The sequence below is a fragment of the Camelus bactrianus genome, chromosome 3 (genome assembly GCF_048773025.1).
Source record: "Camelus bactrianus isolate YW-2024 breed Bactrian camel chromosome 3, ASM4877302v1, whole genome shotgun sequence".
Lineage (NCBI taxonomy): Eukaryota > Metazoa > Chordata > Mammalia > Artiodactyla > Camelidae > Camelus > Camelus bactrianus.
Window position 1 is genome coordinate 2511717 of NC_133541.1, and position 16916 is coordinate 2528632.

Below are 16916 nucleotides of genomic sequence, written 5' to 3' on the forward strand. Positions count from 1 at the left end.
TGCAAGCCTCCCACATTGCCGCCCCAGGAGAAGCAGGACCGCTCGCTGGCCTGGAGTGACCCCTTGGGATGAGCGGTTGAGAAACAGAGCCCAGGCTCCCAGGTGGGCAGGGTGACGAACAGGTCCTGAAGCTCGGGGGTAATGCCGCTTGGCCAGGACCTGCACCCCCACTGCACCCCCCCTCACTGGCCATGGTGGGGGCTGCCCGAGCTGCCTGCCCAGTCCACGCACACCCTGAGCACTGCTGGGCTGGCTGGGCGGGAGGAGGGTCATGGAGGCGCTCGTCTGCCCACGGCGCTGTTCTCAGACCTGGACAGCCCCTGAATGTCTGTTTGTGGCCACCAGGCAGGGCAGACGGTTCAGGCTTCGTGAGCCATCAGGGCTGGGTCACAACCACCCTGCTGTGCAGCCAGACAGTCGTAAATGACCCTGCACAGCCATGCTCCAGTGTGACAAGTGAGCAGTGGACTTGGCCGTGGGCCTGAGCTTGCAAACCCCCGGCCCAGACGACAGAAGCCAGGCAGGTGCTGGACGCGCTGGTGCCCGTGCCTGGGGAGGCCCCCAGGGCCGCGCTGTGTCAGTCCAAGTGGCTCCTGTCCTCGAGGTCTGAGTACCTGTCGCCCCCGAGCTCTAAATTTCATCATGGTCCTTCAGGCAAAGGTCAGCTGACAGCCTTGCTCATCTCTGGCCTCCCCTCCAAGCAGGATGCACATGGCTTTAATCGGGTAGGAGACCCCCCTGCACCCCATGTGAGGTTTCTCAGTGGGTCCAGCAGGGAGCCACACCTTCAGGAGACCAGAGGATTCTAGCGGCCAGCCTGCCCTCCTGCAGCGTCCTGTGACCTGCCAACTGCTGTCCAGAGACCCAGGTCCCCAGGCAGCGCTGAGCCCCACCCCAGCCTCAGGCTTTGCTTTACTCAAGGACAAGCCTGGGTGTGGCCACTGCTGGCTCTGGGGTGGCCTGAGGACTGGGCAGAGCGGGCCCTCACCAAGAGGAAGCAGGGGCTGATGAACTTCCAGCACAGCCGCCAGTACAGGCTGGGCCGCTGCCCGGTCATCTGTCTGATGTCCTCGCCGAACTGCCACACGCCTGTGGGGAGGCAGCCGAGTAGGGCAGTCAGCACAGCGCATTCCTGGCACGCGGGCGCTGCTGGTCCTCGCTAACCCCCGGGCCAGTCCCCATGACCTCAGGTGCCCAGGCCGCCCCACTCAGGCCCCCCAGGGGTCTTGCTGACCAGGAGTCCCCATGTTTGTCCCCCTGCTGACACTGGGATCACCGACGCCCCCTAAGGGAGACCTGTGGGGCCCCGGCAATGCTCCCTGCTGGTCCCCGCCCTCCTCCCGCCTCGGGTGATCTGCCCCTTGCCCCACTGCCGTCCCTGCCTCCCCTCTGCAATCATTTTTCTTCACTTACAAAAGTCACGCTAAATACATATATAACGTAGAGTTGACCACTTTAGTGCACAGTTTGTGGCATTAAGCACGTTCACATGGTTGTGCAGCCATCACCACCATCATCTCCAGAACTCTCTCATCTTCCCAAACTGAAACTGTTCCCATGAAACACCAGCCTCCCAAAGCCCAAGGACGCCAGCCAGCCAGTCGCATTGCTGGGGCAGCAGCTGGGTCTTAGCGGTTGGAGCACACCGGCCCCCAGGGAGGCTCCATCTGTCCTTACCGTAGAACCAGGCCACCCCGATGACCTCGACGAGCACCCCGAAGAGGATGGACGTGCCAGCCGCGAAGTGGTCCAGCAGCGTGAAGACGTAGATGCCGCCCTGGGAGGGAGGGGAGCGCCTGCCGACGGGGGTGCCCCCACCCCCGCCTCGCCCACTAACGCACTCTCCCCAAATATAAACCTGGCCTGCAGTTTCTGTTGACAGATATCTTCTGCTTTAGTCCCTACAAAGTGTCATTCAAGTCACTAAGATTCATTCGCAAGCAGCTTCTTAGGGACCTGTCTATCACAAAAACTAAAACCCCTCTCCTCCCCTTTCCCAGCGCTCCGGGCATAATTAGCAGTGAAAGCAAGCAAGCAAATGCCAGAGAGCAGAGCCCCCGTGGGGGGGAGGGCACCCGGGCCCTGCACCCCCAGACAGGCCTCCCTCCCCCACCAGCCCCACAAGCCCAACCAGCAGGAGCTCAGCCAAGGGCACTGCCCGGGAGCTGTCCAGGTGCTGAAGTAACTGGGGCTTCGGCGACCTCCACCTGCCAGTGCCCAAGGTGGCCCCTCCTGTGACCGCAGCCCGTGAGTCATCATGAGTCATGGGTTGCTCGGGGGATGCAGCCCTCGGGAACGCTCTGGTCGCTGCCCGGCCCCGAGTGCTAACAGACATCAGCCGGTGGATTGAGTGCTGGTACGTACGTTGGTGACACAGAAGAGGGAGAGGAGGAAGGTGGCCAGGACCACGAAGAGGGTGAAGAGCTCGCGGTGCCTGTGCAGCAGCTGGAACTCGTCAATGAGCCCGGTGATCACCGATTCCATCCCGCCCATCTGCAGGCAGCACAGAGCAGGGCTGTGCTGTGCCAGGGCCCTCGGCACCATGCCTGGGCCCGTTTGTGTGTAATTCAATGGACATGCACCGAGCAGGGAGCTGTGCAGGCAGCAGCCAGGGTGCAGAACACACCCTCGGCCAGGGCTCCTCTCCTGACATGGCTACTGGAGAGAGAGGACCTGGGGTGGACTCTCTGTCCCCTGGTGGTGATTTGCACAGCCACTCTGGAGGCCCTGGGGGTGGAGTGCTACCTGGCTGATGTAATGCCACCCACTGCATCGCCACAAAGGCTCAGCTCTGCTGGGCTTCTCTAAGCAAACCTCTGACCCACAAACAGCTTAGTTTTGCTCCCAGGGAGGACCTGGCCGGGCCACTGGCTATGTCCTCACTGGCAGAGCCTTCCTGACTCTCGGGACTGTCGTGATGGGGTGTCACCCACGAGGCCTGGCCCGCAGGGGAGACTCTGCCCTGCTCTGTCGAACCGCCTCCTCCAGGAAGAACTGCTCATGAGATTTGTCTCCCCAGACATGCAGCTCAAAGGCCGTGTCCGCCCAGTGGGCGGGCGGCCAGGCTGGCTGGGAGATGGAGGCGGAAGGCGGAGCTGTGTACCCAGCATTTACAAGGGGAGGGTTCGTGGTCCTCTGCACTTCCCAGGAAGCTCGGGTGAACAGGGGACCCCAAGTTCTCAGCTGTTGGTCTCCAGTAGGAGGAGCGTGAGAAAGTCCAGAGGCCAGAGCCGACCCATCCACCCGCCTCCTGAGTGCCCATGGCCACCACAGGACGTTCACTGGACCAGGCTTTGCCCCCGCCCTCACCCCGAATGTGCACCCCTTCCTCCTGGTGGCTAAGGAGCAGGGAACACGAGTTCCTGGGCCTGCCTGGGCTCTGCGTGGTCTCCCCACCCCATTTCCTCATTTTCCTACACTGCCCGCTGGCCTGACCTGCCCTGTTGTGTGTGTGTTTAGGACCCTCAGAGGGCTCAGGGAGAGGGCGGCTGGCACCCCCGAGGGAAAGAACAAGGGGTGAGCTGGTCACGTAATTGTGGGACCCCTCCGTCCTCCCATGCAGGGGCTGCGTGAGCACAGGAACTTGGGGGACCCCCAGGGAGAGCCCGGGGCCGGTCTGGTCTGCGAGGCGGAGGTGAGCCACTGCCACCGGCGGGCCCCAGGGCACGTGGAGCACTGAGGTCACTCACAGCACTGTCAATCCCCAAGGTTAGCAGCATGATGAAGAAAACCACGGCCCAGACGGAGGACAGCGGGAGCGTGGCCAGCGCCTCGGGGTAGATGATGAAGATCAGCCCCGGCCCTGGAAGCAGACCCCCCGGTCGCCCCGCGCTTTGGCTCCAGGTCAGCCCCCGCCAGGGAGGCCGCCCAGCGCCCCAGCAACAGGACCGTGGAACCCCTCCCAATGCCTTCTCTCCTGCTCTCCCTGGAAAGCCCTCCCTCCGTGGGCTCAGGGTCAGGACCCCGGAAACGGGGTCATCTGGGGGGAGGGCCTTGTTCAGCCCCCACTGTTCCGCCAAACCTCTCCCATCCATGCGGGTCTGTGGGGGCGCAGGGAGAGGAGGAGGGCGGGGGGCCTCTGGGGGTCCTGCCCTTCATCCCTGAAAACCCCGGGGGCGCCTGCTGGCTGGTTCTCCCCACGCTCGTAGTGGACGCACGTGCACACGCTCACACGCGGGCTTGCTGTCATTCACGCAGCCACCACCGTATTTTTCCGCACCAATGTCTGACTCTAAGATGATCTTTAGAAACCCCGTGATGAACGCAGAGCTGCCACAATCAGTGAGTGCTTCCCACATGCTGCTGCCTGCAGAGCGTGTATCTCTGCTCACACACGAGCCCCCTCGACGGTGCCTCAGAGACGTACTGGGAGTGGGAGTGCTGGGTCAGGGCACACGTGGGGGCCACACTGGCTCCCTCAGCCCCAGCAAGTGGGGGCTGGGCGGAGGTGGGGGACGGGAGCAGTGCAGGACTCAACCCAGACTCCAGGCAGTTTGGCTGCTGTCGATCCCAAAGTCAAAAATATTCCCACAGGAGAGTGCTAGCTGACCATTTTCATGGTTAATTTTCAAAGACGTGCACACGTAGGTCGCTGGCACGGCCTCCTGAGCTAACAGAGGTGTAGGGCACAGCTTTCCTGGTTCTCCCAGCCTTAGTGGGGGGGCCTGTGTCTGGCACCAGCCCATAGGAACGGGGCACTTCCTGATCCTTCCCGAGAATCAAAGGCCAGAGCCAGGGTCCACCTCCCAAGGCCCTGGCCAGAGCCAGGGTCCACCTCCCAAGGCCCTGGTGTCAGGCCGGGCACGCCCCACGGAAGGGGCAGGGTTTCCAACACGGGACTAGTGGGTGGCTGGTTTGAAACACTCTGAAGTCTAAACGCCATGAACCAGGAAGCCAGGAAGACACCCGCTCGCTCGGTAGAACGTAGCAACATCCTCGCCTTTCGTTTCTGTTCCCGAGGTAACATTTTACCGTTTCCCTGAGAATTAGGGCTATAAATGACATTTACTTTGCTTGTCAAGGAAACGCACAGAAGACATTCAGCTTAATCTCAGGGGTTAATGGAGGTTCTTGCCAGCTACGGCTATTTACCATAATAAAGGGCAAAAGAGGGTCAAAATGCACAAATGCGAAGGCGAGCACATTTCTCTGCTCTGAGTTTTGTTTGCGTTATGTTCCCTTTCCCCTGTCTTAATTGAAATTTTTTCCTAGAGGAAAGAATGTGGACCTGGAAACGTACTGAGATTTCATCCCAGCCCCCAACTTTCTTGCCGTAGTTTCAGAGGGGCCCGTCTGTCCATCCTCCCTGTCTCCAAATCTCTGATTCCCAACACTCAGCAACTCGAGAAGCCGGTGGGATGATGGGCTGAATGGCCGAGAGCTCAGGGCTCAGTGGGGCCGACCCCTCCCTGAACGCCACCCTCCCACCCAAGAGCAAGAAGACCCAGGAGGTCAGCAGCTCCCCGGCCCCCAGAGAAGAGGGGCCTCCCAGGGGAAGCAAGGGCCCAGCCCTGATCTGGGGCTGGTCTCAGGGATCCCGGAGGCCCTGGAGTCCTGGACTGACCTAGCTTCAGGCTGCCCAAGCCGTGACTCTCCACACAGGTTCTAGAACCAGCAGACCTTCCCCCAATGCCTGGGGGGCCCCAGCACTCAGAGCCTCTCGGCACCGCATCTGTGCCGGGCCCCGGGCTCTGTCTCCCTGGGGCCAGGCCTGCTCCCTGCCTCACCTGCACCCATGCCCTCCGCCCGCCTGCGCCCCCTCCACTGACTTCAGTTTGCAGACACGCCAGGCCCACGTTGGCTGGGTGAGCAGGTTGGGAACATGGCTCTCTGTTGCCACCTTAAGACTTCAGGGGTTTCCTGGCTGTTACCATCTGAATGTGTCGTGGCCGCTGGATGTTTGGCGGAAAAGCTTTAGAACAGTTTAGCTGCTCGTGTCAAAAACAGCCCAGCTTCCTTCTGGCTGACTACGTTGCGGTCCGGATCCTGGCTCTGCGGCCTGGCCGTCTGTGCTGCTTGGAGCAGCCCTGTGCAGCTGCGTGTCCCCTCCCCGTTGTGAACAAAGACTGCGGACTGCTGAATGAGGGGAACCAGGAATCGGACCCTCGTCCTGCAGCCCGAGTGGCCTCCCCAAGGGGCAGCGTGCCCGGACCTCAGCATCCCAGCACGGCCGTCCGAGAGGCAGGGGCAGGGAGGGGGCGGGGGAGGTGGCCGCACCCCTGAGCCTCAGTGGAGTCGGCAGTCTTGGGAAGGGCTCTGCAGGCCTCTGCGTTTCCCTGTCCTTTTGCAGGGAAACCCCTTTTGAGAACTGGGCGGCCTGAGCCACGAGGTCAGGCGGGGGGCTCACCGTCCTTGGCCACGTCCCCGATGGGCACGCTGTGCTTCTGCGCCATGTAGCCCAGGAAGGAGAAGACCACGAAGCCGGAGGAGAAGCTCGTCAGGGAGTTCACGGAGGTGGTGATGACCGCGTCTCTGTGAGAACAAGACACGCTGTCCCAGCGCCCCGGCCCCGGCGCCGCTGCAATTTCCTGTCATTATTCGTAATTTGCTGTGTCTGGGAAGGCGCTTCCCCAGACGAGTGCCGCAGCCGCTCCTGCAGCCACAGCGCCTGTCCCGGGCCGCCCTGCAGGAGGCTGCCGCCCGCTGTGTGACGGGACCTTCCACGGGACCCCCGCCGAGCGGCTCTGGGCTCTGGGCTCCGGCCAGACTTCGGCCGATCCAGGCCCTATGGTGACCAACTGTCCATGTTTGCCTGGGGACCAAGAGGATCCTGGGACTCTCGACTCAGTGCTGAAGGCGATACTGCCCCACCAGCAACGCTGGGGCTCCGGGTGGGCAGAGCAGCTGACTGGTGGGGGAGTTCCCACCCCTGTTCCACGGAGGCTGCCAGGCGGGGCTTCTAGGTGCCTTCCAGGGACCTAGTTAAAATGCAGGCTCTGACGGGGTGGGTCTGGGGAGCCACAGATGCTGCATTTCCCACATGCTCCCAGGGTCTGATGCTGCTGGCCTGGGGACCCCACTCCAAGGGCTGGGGATTCAGAGGGCCAGAGCAAGGGAGGGGGTAGGTGTGGGGTCAGCCCTCCGGGTGCCAGCTGCAAGGACGTCCGCAGAGCGCCCAGACGCAGGTGGGCCCGGGTTGGCTGGCAGAAGCTGCCCTGCCGTGCGGAGGGCACCCTTGTACTTTTACTGAATTTTTATCCTCATGATGTGAAAGAAAATAAACAGAGGCTCGTAAAGGTCAAAGAAAGGGGCCCCAGATGGAATTCTTGTTCTGCTTTCAGAAGGATTTCGGGTCCAGCAGGTGGCTGCGGGTCACTCAGGGCATCCTGGGCCTTGTGGCACCAGCGCGGGTGTGGGCGCTCAGTGCTGCTGCTGTCCTGCCTGCCTGGTGCTGGGGCACCAGGGTGCCGCTGCACAGGGTCTGGGACGTCCCCCGGGGCCCAGGCTCCCTTGGTGCAGGCCCTTCCTCATGGGGGCGACGTCTGGAGAGGAGTGGACCCTGAGCACTGGGAGGACGAGCTGGAGCCGGGCAGGGGATGGAGGAGGGAGGCAGAGGGAAGGGCCTGGGGGTGGGGGGATCCGGGAGACTTCCTCCCAGGGGGGCGCCAACACCTTCCCTGCTTCAAAACCTCCCTTGAAGCAGGAAACACTGTGCCTGTAGCTTCCCTGTTTCATTTCCATTTCAACAGCCATTTTGGCTTAGAGGTTTGAAAGCACAAATTATTCCCTTCTCCCTTCATCCAGGGACACAACATTTCCAAAAGTCAGTGACATGCCCCCACATCAGCAATGCCCCCGCCTGACTTTGCAGACCCTCCTCCGGCACCTCAGGACTCACCTGTAGCAGTTGTTGGTGAACTTATTGTAACTGGAGAAGGCAATCAGGACCCCAAGCCCAACTCCCAGCGAGAAGCATATCTGGATGGCAGCATCGATCCAAACCTGCAGGAGCCCGAGGGAGACAGGGTGGTCAGAGGTCACGGCGGACAGGGTCGGACTGAAACTCAAGGTCATGGTCAAGGACAGATGGCGTCAACCACGTGGTCCGGGCAAACACCGTCTCAGGGAACAAGCCCTTCCCGGGTCGCCGGTGTGAAGGAACCTGATGAAAGGAGCGCAGAGCCTGCAATTTCCTGTTGCCGGCGTGACGACCCGTGACCCTCGTGACAGCACTGATCTGTCAAAATGCTGTGTGATGCTGGTGCCTCGACAGAGACACCCACTCATGTCTGCTTTCTCCCCAGACCGCGGCGCCAGAAGCACACAGGAGGAGCAGCACGCAGTGGCCAGCTCCTCCCCTCCCAGGTTCCTGGGGCCGGAGCCACGGCGCCCTCCCCCGCCCCCTCCACCCACCACGAGCCCCACTCCCCACCCAGCACCACCCAGCAGCACCGCCAGCTCCCACTCCCCTCCCCCGCTTGCTTCTCCTGGAGTGGCTGACGGGGCCCCCACCATTTGCCAGAACTAGTCCACTGGAATTTCCTACAATTCCCGCCTCCTGCCAGTGGCCACTCCCACTTCTGGGCCTGGTTTCCCTGCAATGCTGCTGCCTCTCCCTCTCCCGCTCCCGTCGTCTCCTTCAGTTGCCCAATCGAGCCTTGTCTCTGCATGAGGTTGTCGCCAAGTATTTCAGGCCAGATTTCTTTCTTTCTTTGCTGGAGAAATTTGCAGCTTGACTGGGGACTCAGTTTTGGATGGGATGTGATTAGATCACTCCCTGGTTCACACAACGTCACCTCGTCCCAGTCTAGCTCGGAACACCCCCACGGAGCCAGAGCTCAGGGCTGCGAGCCAGGTGAGCAGCCCCCAGCCCCAGCCCCCTAGCGCAGACTGGCAGCCCCACAGGTGCTGATCAAGGAATGAGGAACCGGAGCCTTCCTCCAGGAAGTGGGATGGGCCAAGGGGGGGAGGTCGAGTGGCAGCAGCCTTCCGCTCTCTTCCTGCAGAGACCGAGGTGGCGTCCCCCAAACTTCCTTATCTGGTCCATTCAGCCCCTCCTGTGCCCACCGTCCCCGTCTCAACTGGATGGTGAGCTCTCCCTGGCGGGCCAGGTCTTCCCACAGAGCCGGGCGCACTGCAGGGCGAGTGAGAAGTTCCCGCCCAGCAGCTGCCATTGGGGTCTCCTGCTGCGGAACGCCAGTGCCTGTGGACCACGGGGCGGCGAGCCATGGATGTACTCACGGAGGCCTCGCAGAGCCGATGGAAGTCCACACTCAGGTATGCCCTGATGCCGTCCATGGCCCCAGGCAGAGTGATTCCTCGCAGGAGCAGAGCAAAGAGGACCACGTACGGCATGGTGGCTGTGATCCACACGACCTGGTGAGAGGAGGCATCACTGGGCGGCCCCGGCCACCCGTGGGCAGGAACAGGCACAGGGTCACCCTGAGGGTTTGAGGAGGGGCCTCAAACTGGGAAGCCCGACACCCCAAACATCTACAGGACACCAGCTCAGCAAATGCCGGCTGGAGCCAGACTGCTAAATGCCCTCTGCCCTGCACGTCCTTCCCAGGGATTAAAGCAGGACAAACAGCTTGGCAGGGAAGGAACATTCCTAGTCTGCATTCGCCCTGCTGCTGTAGGAGTGGCTGCACTTCCGGTGAGTGAGGTGGGGATGAATTTGCACTGACTGTGAATGTGCACCTGGATTATGCGTGAAAGGTGGCCTCTGGGCTGGGGGTGGTGAGGAGGAGGGCGCCTGTCGTTGGAAGGCTCGTGTGCTGGAACTGCACTGCGAGTATTGTCCCAAGTGATGGTCACGGCTTGGTCAGTGTTGCTTTGGGAGCCCACATATTTTCATGGGCAAAAACCAATTTGTGTTGTGCTGGTCTTCATGCTGAAAACACTCTGCTGTGGGTGCATTTCCCCTTGACACCGTTTCTCAGCCAGAGCTACCTGCCCACTCCCTGACCACGCCCACCTGTCCACTCCCCGACCACGCCCACCTGTCCACTCCCCAGGGGGCAGCCCTGAGCCTCACCTTCCCAGAGGTCTTCACTCCCTTCCACAAGCTGAAATAGAGCAGGACGATGACCAGCACCAGGCAGGATGCGAGCTGCCAGCGGGGCGGGCCCAGGTCGTCGATGCCGTGGCTCTCGTGCAGATGCAGCACACCACGCCTGGACAGGAGGGAGGAGGTGGGGTCCTGCAGGGGTGCTGCCTCCTGCCCAGAGCCAGAACTGGATGGCCGAGCCTGCCCCAAGACCCACCTTCCCCAACTTGGCTTGGCAGGAAGGGCCTGGCCTGATGGGCCCGGAGACCCCCTACCCACCCCAGAAGGGCCAGGTGCCCCCAGCCTAGAGGAGATGCAAGGTCCATCTTCAAGGCCACTGGAGGAGACGGGCCAGAGCTCTCCGGGAGCCCACAGAAGCCCAGCCTTGGCCTCTGGCCCTCAGCACCCCTGCTTTTTGGAACTGGAAGAGGGAAGGGCACCGGGGTCTTTGAAGGAAAGGAGCTGCAGAACCAGGGGACGCTGCTCCGTGGGGCAGAGCCGCTGCTGCCTGCTGGACGGCCCAGAGCCACTTCTGGCAGGGAGGAGGCCGAGTGGACTCAGAGCAATAAAGCAGGACGCACAGTGCCTGGCTGTTCTCTAACGGTGGCAGCGGACAACACCTGCTCCCACAGCTCCAGCTGCGTCAGGGGGGATCCCACAGACTCAGGACGGCCCCGCTTAGGGACCCGTCTTGTGGGGGCTCCGTCACAGGGGCAGAACAGGAGGCTGTGCAGAGGGGACGGAACTCATGGCCAGAGGTGCACGCCCTGTGCCAGGCAGGGATCTGGGCACTTGTCTGCACAGGATCCTGTTAAGTCCTGGTGACCATCTGTGGGGAAGGAGGCAGCACCGTCATGTCCCCGGCACACCTGCTGCCTCTCCTTCGCAGGCAGGAGTTTTGAATCAATCGAAGGCGACTCCATGGCTGTCCTGCTGCCTCAGGGAGTGGAGGAGCCGGGCTGTGAAAGGAGTCGCTGGCAGCAACCGAGTTTGCCTGGATCCCTAGGAAGTAATTCTGGCTCCAGGGTGGGATGCTGCAGACCCAGCTTTCCAGAGCTTTCCGCCAGCTTCAGGCATTGTGGTGGCATGTAGAAGGAACTCGGGTCTTCAGAGCATCACAGTCTCGCAGCAGGGGAGGCAAGGGAGGCCATGACAGGCATGGAGAGAGGTCTGGGAGGCGCACCTGCGCACTCCAGGGTGGGCGCGCGGGAGGAGGCCACTGCGGGACACCGCTCAGCCTGCCGTGCCTGCCTGTCCTCCCCGGGGCTGCCCTCCCTGGCGTCTCCTCCAGATTTCTGGGGCGGTAGAACTCCCAGCATCTTCCTCTCCTCCCCCTAGCTCAGCGCTGGCGCTGCGCCTGCTGCCCAGTGTCCCCTCTTGTCCCACCCACCCCAGCCAGGTCTTATCACCCCGACCTTCTCTCCAGCAACGGGCTGGCACCGCCAGGTGAAGCCACACTGTCAAAAGGTGGCTGTGTGAGAGACGGACCCTCTCCATGCAATCCAGCTGCACCTCAGCCTCCTCACACACGCACCTGCCAGGGTATGCACCCACACCTGGGGGCGGACGGCCCTTTACCATCGGCCTGCGAAAGGAGCACTGCGGCCCACAGGCATCCGTGGCCTCCCAGGCCAACAGGGCGGGGCTCCACAGAAAGCGCTCAGCTCTCCTGGTGAGGGCAGGGGGAGGGGAGGCCCAGGCACTGGTTCCACGTTCAGACATTTCAAATCCAACTGGTTCGATGCTCTTCTCCAAGACTAAAAAGCCATCTTGCTTTGAAGTTGTGTGACGTCCCACAGACAGAGGCCAGGCCTCTCCAGGTTGCTGTCAGCCCGGGAAGGGGCCACTGTGCCCCTTCGCCATGCGGGGCAGCCCCCCCCAGTCAGCAAGGACAGCAGCGGGGCAGGGACGATGCTGCCTAAGAGCAGGAGCACGGCCTGGAGGGACGGTGGGGGACAACGGGGCAGCTGGTCTGGGGCTGAAACAGGCGTTTCTGCAGCTGTAAGTGGTCTGGGGCATCCGACGGAGAGGCCCGGGCCGTGGCCAGCCTTGGGGAAGGCACAGACTCCCACTGTCGGCTGGGCTCCTTTTCCAGGTGAGTTTGTGGTTGTGCCATCCTGCATCTGGATGACGTGAGAGCACCTGAGGCACAGCCTCGCTGAACCTGCATGGCGGCCCCCTCACCCATGCACAGATGAGGGCCCCGGCACCAAGGGGTGAGGCCCCAGCCTAACCCAGAGGCAGAGAACAGCAAAGCGGACTTTGGCTCAGGGAACGCCAGATGCCGTGCTCTGCCAGGAGGGAGATGGCTGCTGTGGGGAGGGGGTGGGGGCCCTCTGCTCCGGCCATGAGAGAGCGACATCGCCGAAGACCAGAAAACTGGACAAAGCAATGAAGCGAGACAAACCAGGCGAGGGTTTTCAGACCCAGGCCTGGAGGTGACGCATGGCTAAGCCCTCCTGCCCAGCTTCCTGCCTGGAGGCCCCTCCCGATGGCCGGGCAGGGGTGCTGAGCGCGGCGCAGGGTCTTGCTGGGCGCAGGAAGCAGGGTTGGAGCCCGGGCAGCCCGAGGCGCTAGAGCGGGCCTCCCCAGGACCCCCAGACTCCCAGGAGGCCGTGCGGGTCGGCAGCGCGGCTGCAGAACAGCCCTCAGAGCTCGCGCGCCCCGGCCCTGGGAAAGCCGCACTGCAGCAGGCGAACAGACTGTCCCCAAAGCAAGGGCCACCCAGGAACCATGTCAACAAGCTTTAAAGCCAGCTTCAAAAGGATAACCCGATACAGCGAGCAAATTAACTTCCTGCCAGAACAAATCTCATGTTCTTTAAAGAAAGACAAGAAAATCTAAACACCCACAAATGTGAAACTCCTCAAGTTGAGCGTGCGGTAAAAAAATCACTAGACACAAGAAGCAGCAAGGAAAAGGGACCCACGACCAGCAGAAAGACAGTCACTGGCTCCCTCACACCAGATGCAAATCTGGTTCAAAACCGGTGAGAGACTAAATGCAAGGGCGCAAATGATAAACCTCCTGGAGGAAATGGGGGAAGTCTTCATGCCTTTGGGTTTGCCAATGGGTTTTTGATATGAAGCCCAAAGCACAAAAATAGATAAATTAACTTTGTCGAAACTGAAAATTTTCCTGCGTCAAAGATGCTACTAGGAGAGTGAAAAGGCAACCAACAGAGTGGGAGAAAACACTTGCAGGCCACGCATCTGATAAGGGTTAGTATCCAGAATATGTAAAGAGCCCCTAAAATGCAACAACAGCAACAGGAAACCAAACCACTCAGTTTGAAAACAGGCGAAGGGCTTGAATAAACATTCCTCCGAAGAAGACACACAGACGGCCAGTAAACACAGACAGTGATGCGCGAGTCACTAGTCATGAGAGAAAAGCAAGTCGAAACCACAATGGGAGACAATTCCATTCTCATCAGGATGGCTACTGTTGGGAAAAAATCAGAAATCAAGGACCCAGGATGTGGACAAACTGGAGTCCTTATGCATCGCTGGTGGGAATGTACATAAAATGGTCCTGCGGAAAAGGGTATGGTGGTTCCTCAAAAAAATAAACAGAACTATCATATGACCCAGAAGTCCCACTTCTGGGTCTATCTCAAAAGAACTGGAAGGAGGGACTCATGCACCCATGTTCACAGCAGCGCTATTCACAGTAGCCAAAGGGTGGAAGCAACCCCAGTGTCCACTGGTGGATGATGGATGAACTCAGCGTGGTCCATACACACAGCAGCATGTGATTCAGCTTTAAAGGAGTGGATTCCTGACACCTGCTACAACATGGATGAACTTTGACAACATTATGCTCAGTAAGAGAAGCAAGATACGAAGGACAAATACTGTATGAGTCCACCTATCCGAGGTCCCCAGGGCCACCAGATTCACAGAGACACAACGTACAGTGTGGGTGCTGGGGGTCGGGGAGGGAGACGGGGAGTTAGCGTTTAATGGGTTGAGTTCAGTTTCAGGGGATGAAGTTCTGGAGGCAGATGATGGTGACGGTTGCACAACCGTGTGACTATTTTTAATACCACTGAATTGTACATTTAAAAATGGTTAAAATGGTAAATTCCATGGGATGAATGTTACTACAATTTTAAAAATGCCCCCTAAAGAAGGCAACATGCTTTTCAGAAAAACTAAGGCTACAAGAGTTCATTGCCAGCACGACTACCCTGTAAGGAGTCTACACTGCAAGAAACGTCAAAGGGAGTTCTTCAGATGGAAGGAAGCGATGCCAGGTGGGAACCTGGATCTGCATCAGGGGAGAGGGGTCCCGGAAGCGCTGACTACGTGCATAGATAGAAAAGATCTTTTTCGGTTTTCAATTTATTTAAAATGTTTAAAGCAAAGATAGTAACAACATATGGAGTTTATAACATATAGAAACAAACCCTATGACAACAGTTGCACAAAGGACATGAGAGAAAAATGGAAACACATCGTTGTGAGGGCCTTACATCATACGTGAAGCCGTGTGATGTCATCCGAAGGCGGACTGTGGTGACTGAAAGCTGTACCCTGCAGACCCTAGCGTAGCCACCAGGAAAGTAGAACAGAGAGCTACAGCTTATTAGCAAACGGTGCAGATGAAGCGGAAGCCAGAAATTAATTCGAAAGAAGAAGTAAACAGAGGAAACAACAATAAACAGTGAAGAGATGGGACAAATTGGACAAAAAATAGCAAGATGAGAGACTTAACCCCAACCATACTGACAGTTACTGACTGGACACTGGAACTAACGGACAGAGATCGTCACAGTGAACTAACAGCCAAGAGCCAACTCTCTGCTGTTTACGTGAAGCCCTCTCTAAATATGACACGTACGGTGGGATTTAACAGGATAGAAGAAGAAATCTCATGTGAACACTACTCACAGGAAAGCTGGGGTGCTCATAAGAGCACCAGGAAAAGCTGACATCAGCAGGGTGAGTATCACCAAGAGGGACACTTCATAAGGGAGCGGAGTCGATTAAAAGGCTTGATGTTACCTATTCTGGAGGTTCCTGTCTTTTCATAGCGTATTTATTTTTTCACTTAATAGAGGGTTTCACTCTTTATTCATGACCAAGGTGGCCCTGTTCCGGTACCAATGTCTGGTCCACCAATTACGTCCTGGAAAATTCTTAAAGGTACTAATAGCTAGGGAGCACTCTTCATCACCTTTAAGTAACTCAGTATAGTCTCGGTTCATACATTTGAAACAAAATCAAACTCAATAATGATCACTTTTATAGGCTTATAATTTCCATTAAACTTTCAGAAATATTAAAAGCAAAACCAAGAAAGCAGAACAAAAATAAAAGACTTGATATTCACAAACATCCATGTCCTTCAGAAAGAGAGCTTCAAAATACATGAATGAAGCAAAAACGGATAGAACTGTAAAGAGAAGCAGGCAAATCCATGAGAGATTATGGCTGAGATTTCTGACCCCTCCCTCAGTAACTGGCGGAGCAAACAGGCAGCGAGGCTGTGGGAGGCCCGGGCAGACCGGAGCCAGCACGACCGGGCTGGACACACGTTCTTCTTAAGGGCATGTGGAACATGCGCCAGGATAAACCACATCCTGGGTGACAAGTCTCAGTGTATTTTGAAACAATGGAGCTTTATAAACATATTATCTCACCGAGTCAGAATTAAATCAGAAATCAGTAACAGAAATATGTCTAGAAAACCTCTAAACATTTCAAAATCAAACGACAAACTTTTAAAATGTCCTGTAAGTCAAAGAAGAAGTCACAAGGCAGATCAGGGGGTACTTTAAACTGATGACAGTGAGACCCCACTGTGCCCAACATGCAGGAGGCAGCTAAAGCCGCCTCTTGGAGGCAAATCTGTAGCTTTAAATACATAGCTTTCTAGTTTATATTAGAAAGAAGGTGAAGGAGGCTTTAATAAGTATTTATGGAACTGAGGGAAATCTAAGGCTGGTTGGTGTTACGGGGGCCTATCTGGGGGTTTCCAAAGCCACACACGCTTTGCAGGACGTGCAGCTTTCCTACTTCAATGGTCACAGCTACCTTGGCCTTTGTGGCATTTCGTGGTGGGACGTGCCTTCAGAAACATGCAATGCTTCTCACGATGACCCACTTTATAAAGTGAGTTTCAATTCCAGAGAACCCTTGCAGGCCTGACAGTCACTGGGGCCTGTCTCGGGGCAACGCAGTCAGCACCGTTAGTGAAGTCACCCGGGGAATCCTCAGCACAGTTTAGTAACTCACCGTGTTGTTAGTGATCGATGACTTCGCCACAGACCTTCCACGGCCCCGCCTTTGCCCCGGGGTCACCTCCAGCCTCGGAGGGTCACCTGCCACTGTGACAGCCCTTCCCGGGGAGGGTCCTCCCTTCCAGGCTGGGAGCTTCCAGACGGACTCCACTGGTCTGCTCTTTTTTTCCTTTCAATTCACGGGTCGCATATATTCTTCCTTTCTAGCATTCTTAATAACAAATCACTAGATGGATCAGGTTTTCCTCCTATTTTTCTTACCTGAAAATCACTTGGGTAACTCGGCCCCTCCTACGCCCCCAACAGAAGACGAGTGTCCCCAGATGGCAGTGTTACTGGCACCTCTGACATCTCAGAAAGCTTCTAAGTGTTCTAAATGGCACCTAAATCCATCTCAAAATTTGAAAAGACACACTAGCTCAACAATCTAGCCAGTTTTGTGGGTGAAATGATAAATTAAAGCCGGCTCTAGCGGGAGCTGAGACCACGTCTGCGCCTCGGCTTCCTGGTGCAGGGGCTCCCCCGCCCCTGCCGGCCTCTTCTCTCCGTCACTCGTGAACCCCGAGCTGGGCCACGTGGCGAGAATGCGAGCAGCCCTGGCCTCGACCTGTTCACGAGTCGCTATGAAATTTGGGAAACACAGTAGCGGACCAGCCCGCGGCGAGCTCCTGAGAACTGCAA

The 16916-nt window shown here is 58.3% G+C and overlaps 1 protein-coding gene across 2 annotated transcripts in view; it reads right to left on the reverse strand.

Annotated features, from left to right (window-relative positions):
- Positions 1–16916, reverse strand: part of SLC6A3 (solute carrier family 6 member 3) — a 35678-nt gene that overhangs the window by 6978 nt on the left and 11784 nt on the right. For both annotated transcript variants that reach the window (XM_074355764.1, XM_074355753.1), the window contains exons 5-12: positions 9977–10115; positions 9181–9315; positions 7838–7941; positions 6347–6471; positions 3690–3802; positions 2365–2493; positions 1678–1777; positions 989–1089 (exon numbers count right to left, since the gene is read on the reverse strand). In XM_074355764.1, the coding sequence (XP_074211865.1) occupies positions 989–1089; positions 1678–1777; positions 2365–2493; positions 3690–3802; positions 6347–6471; positions 7838–7941; positions 9181–9315; positions 9977–10115 (946 nt within the window). The remainder of the gene's footprint in view (positions 1–988; positions 1090–1677; positions 1778–2364; positions 2494–3689; positions 3803–6346; positions 6472–7837; positions 7942–9180; positions 9316–9976; positions 10116–16916) is intronic.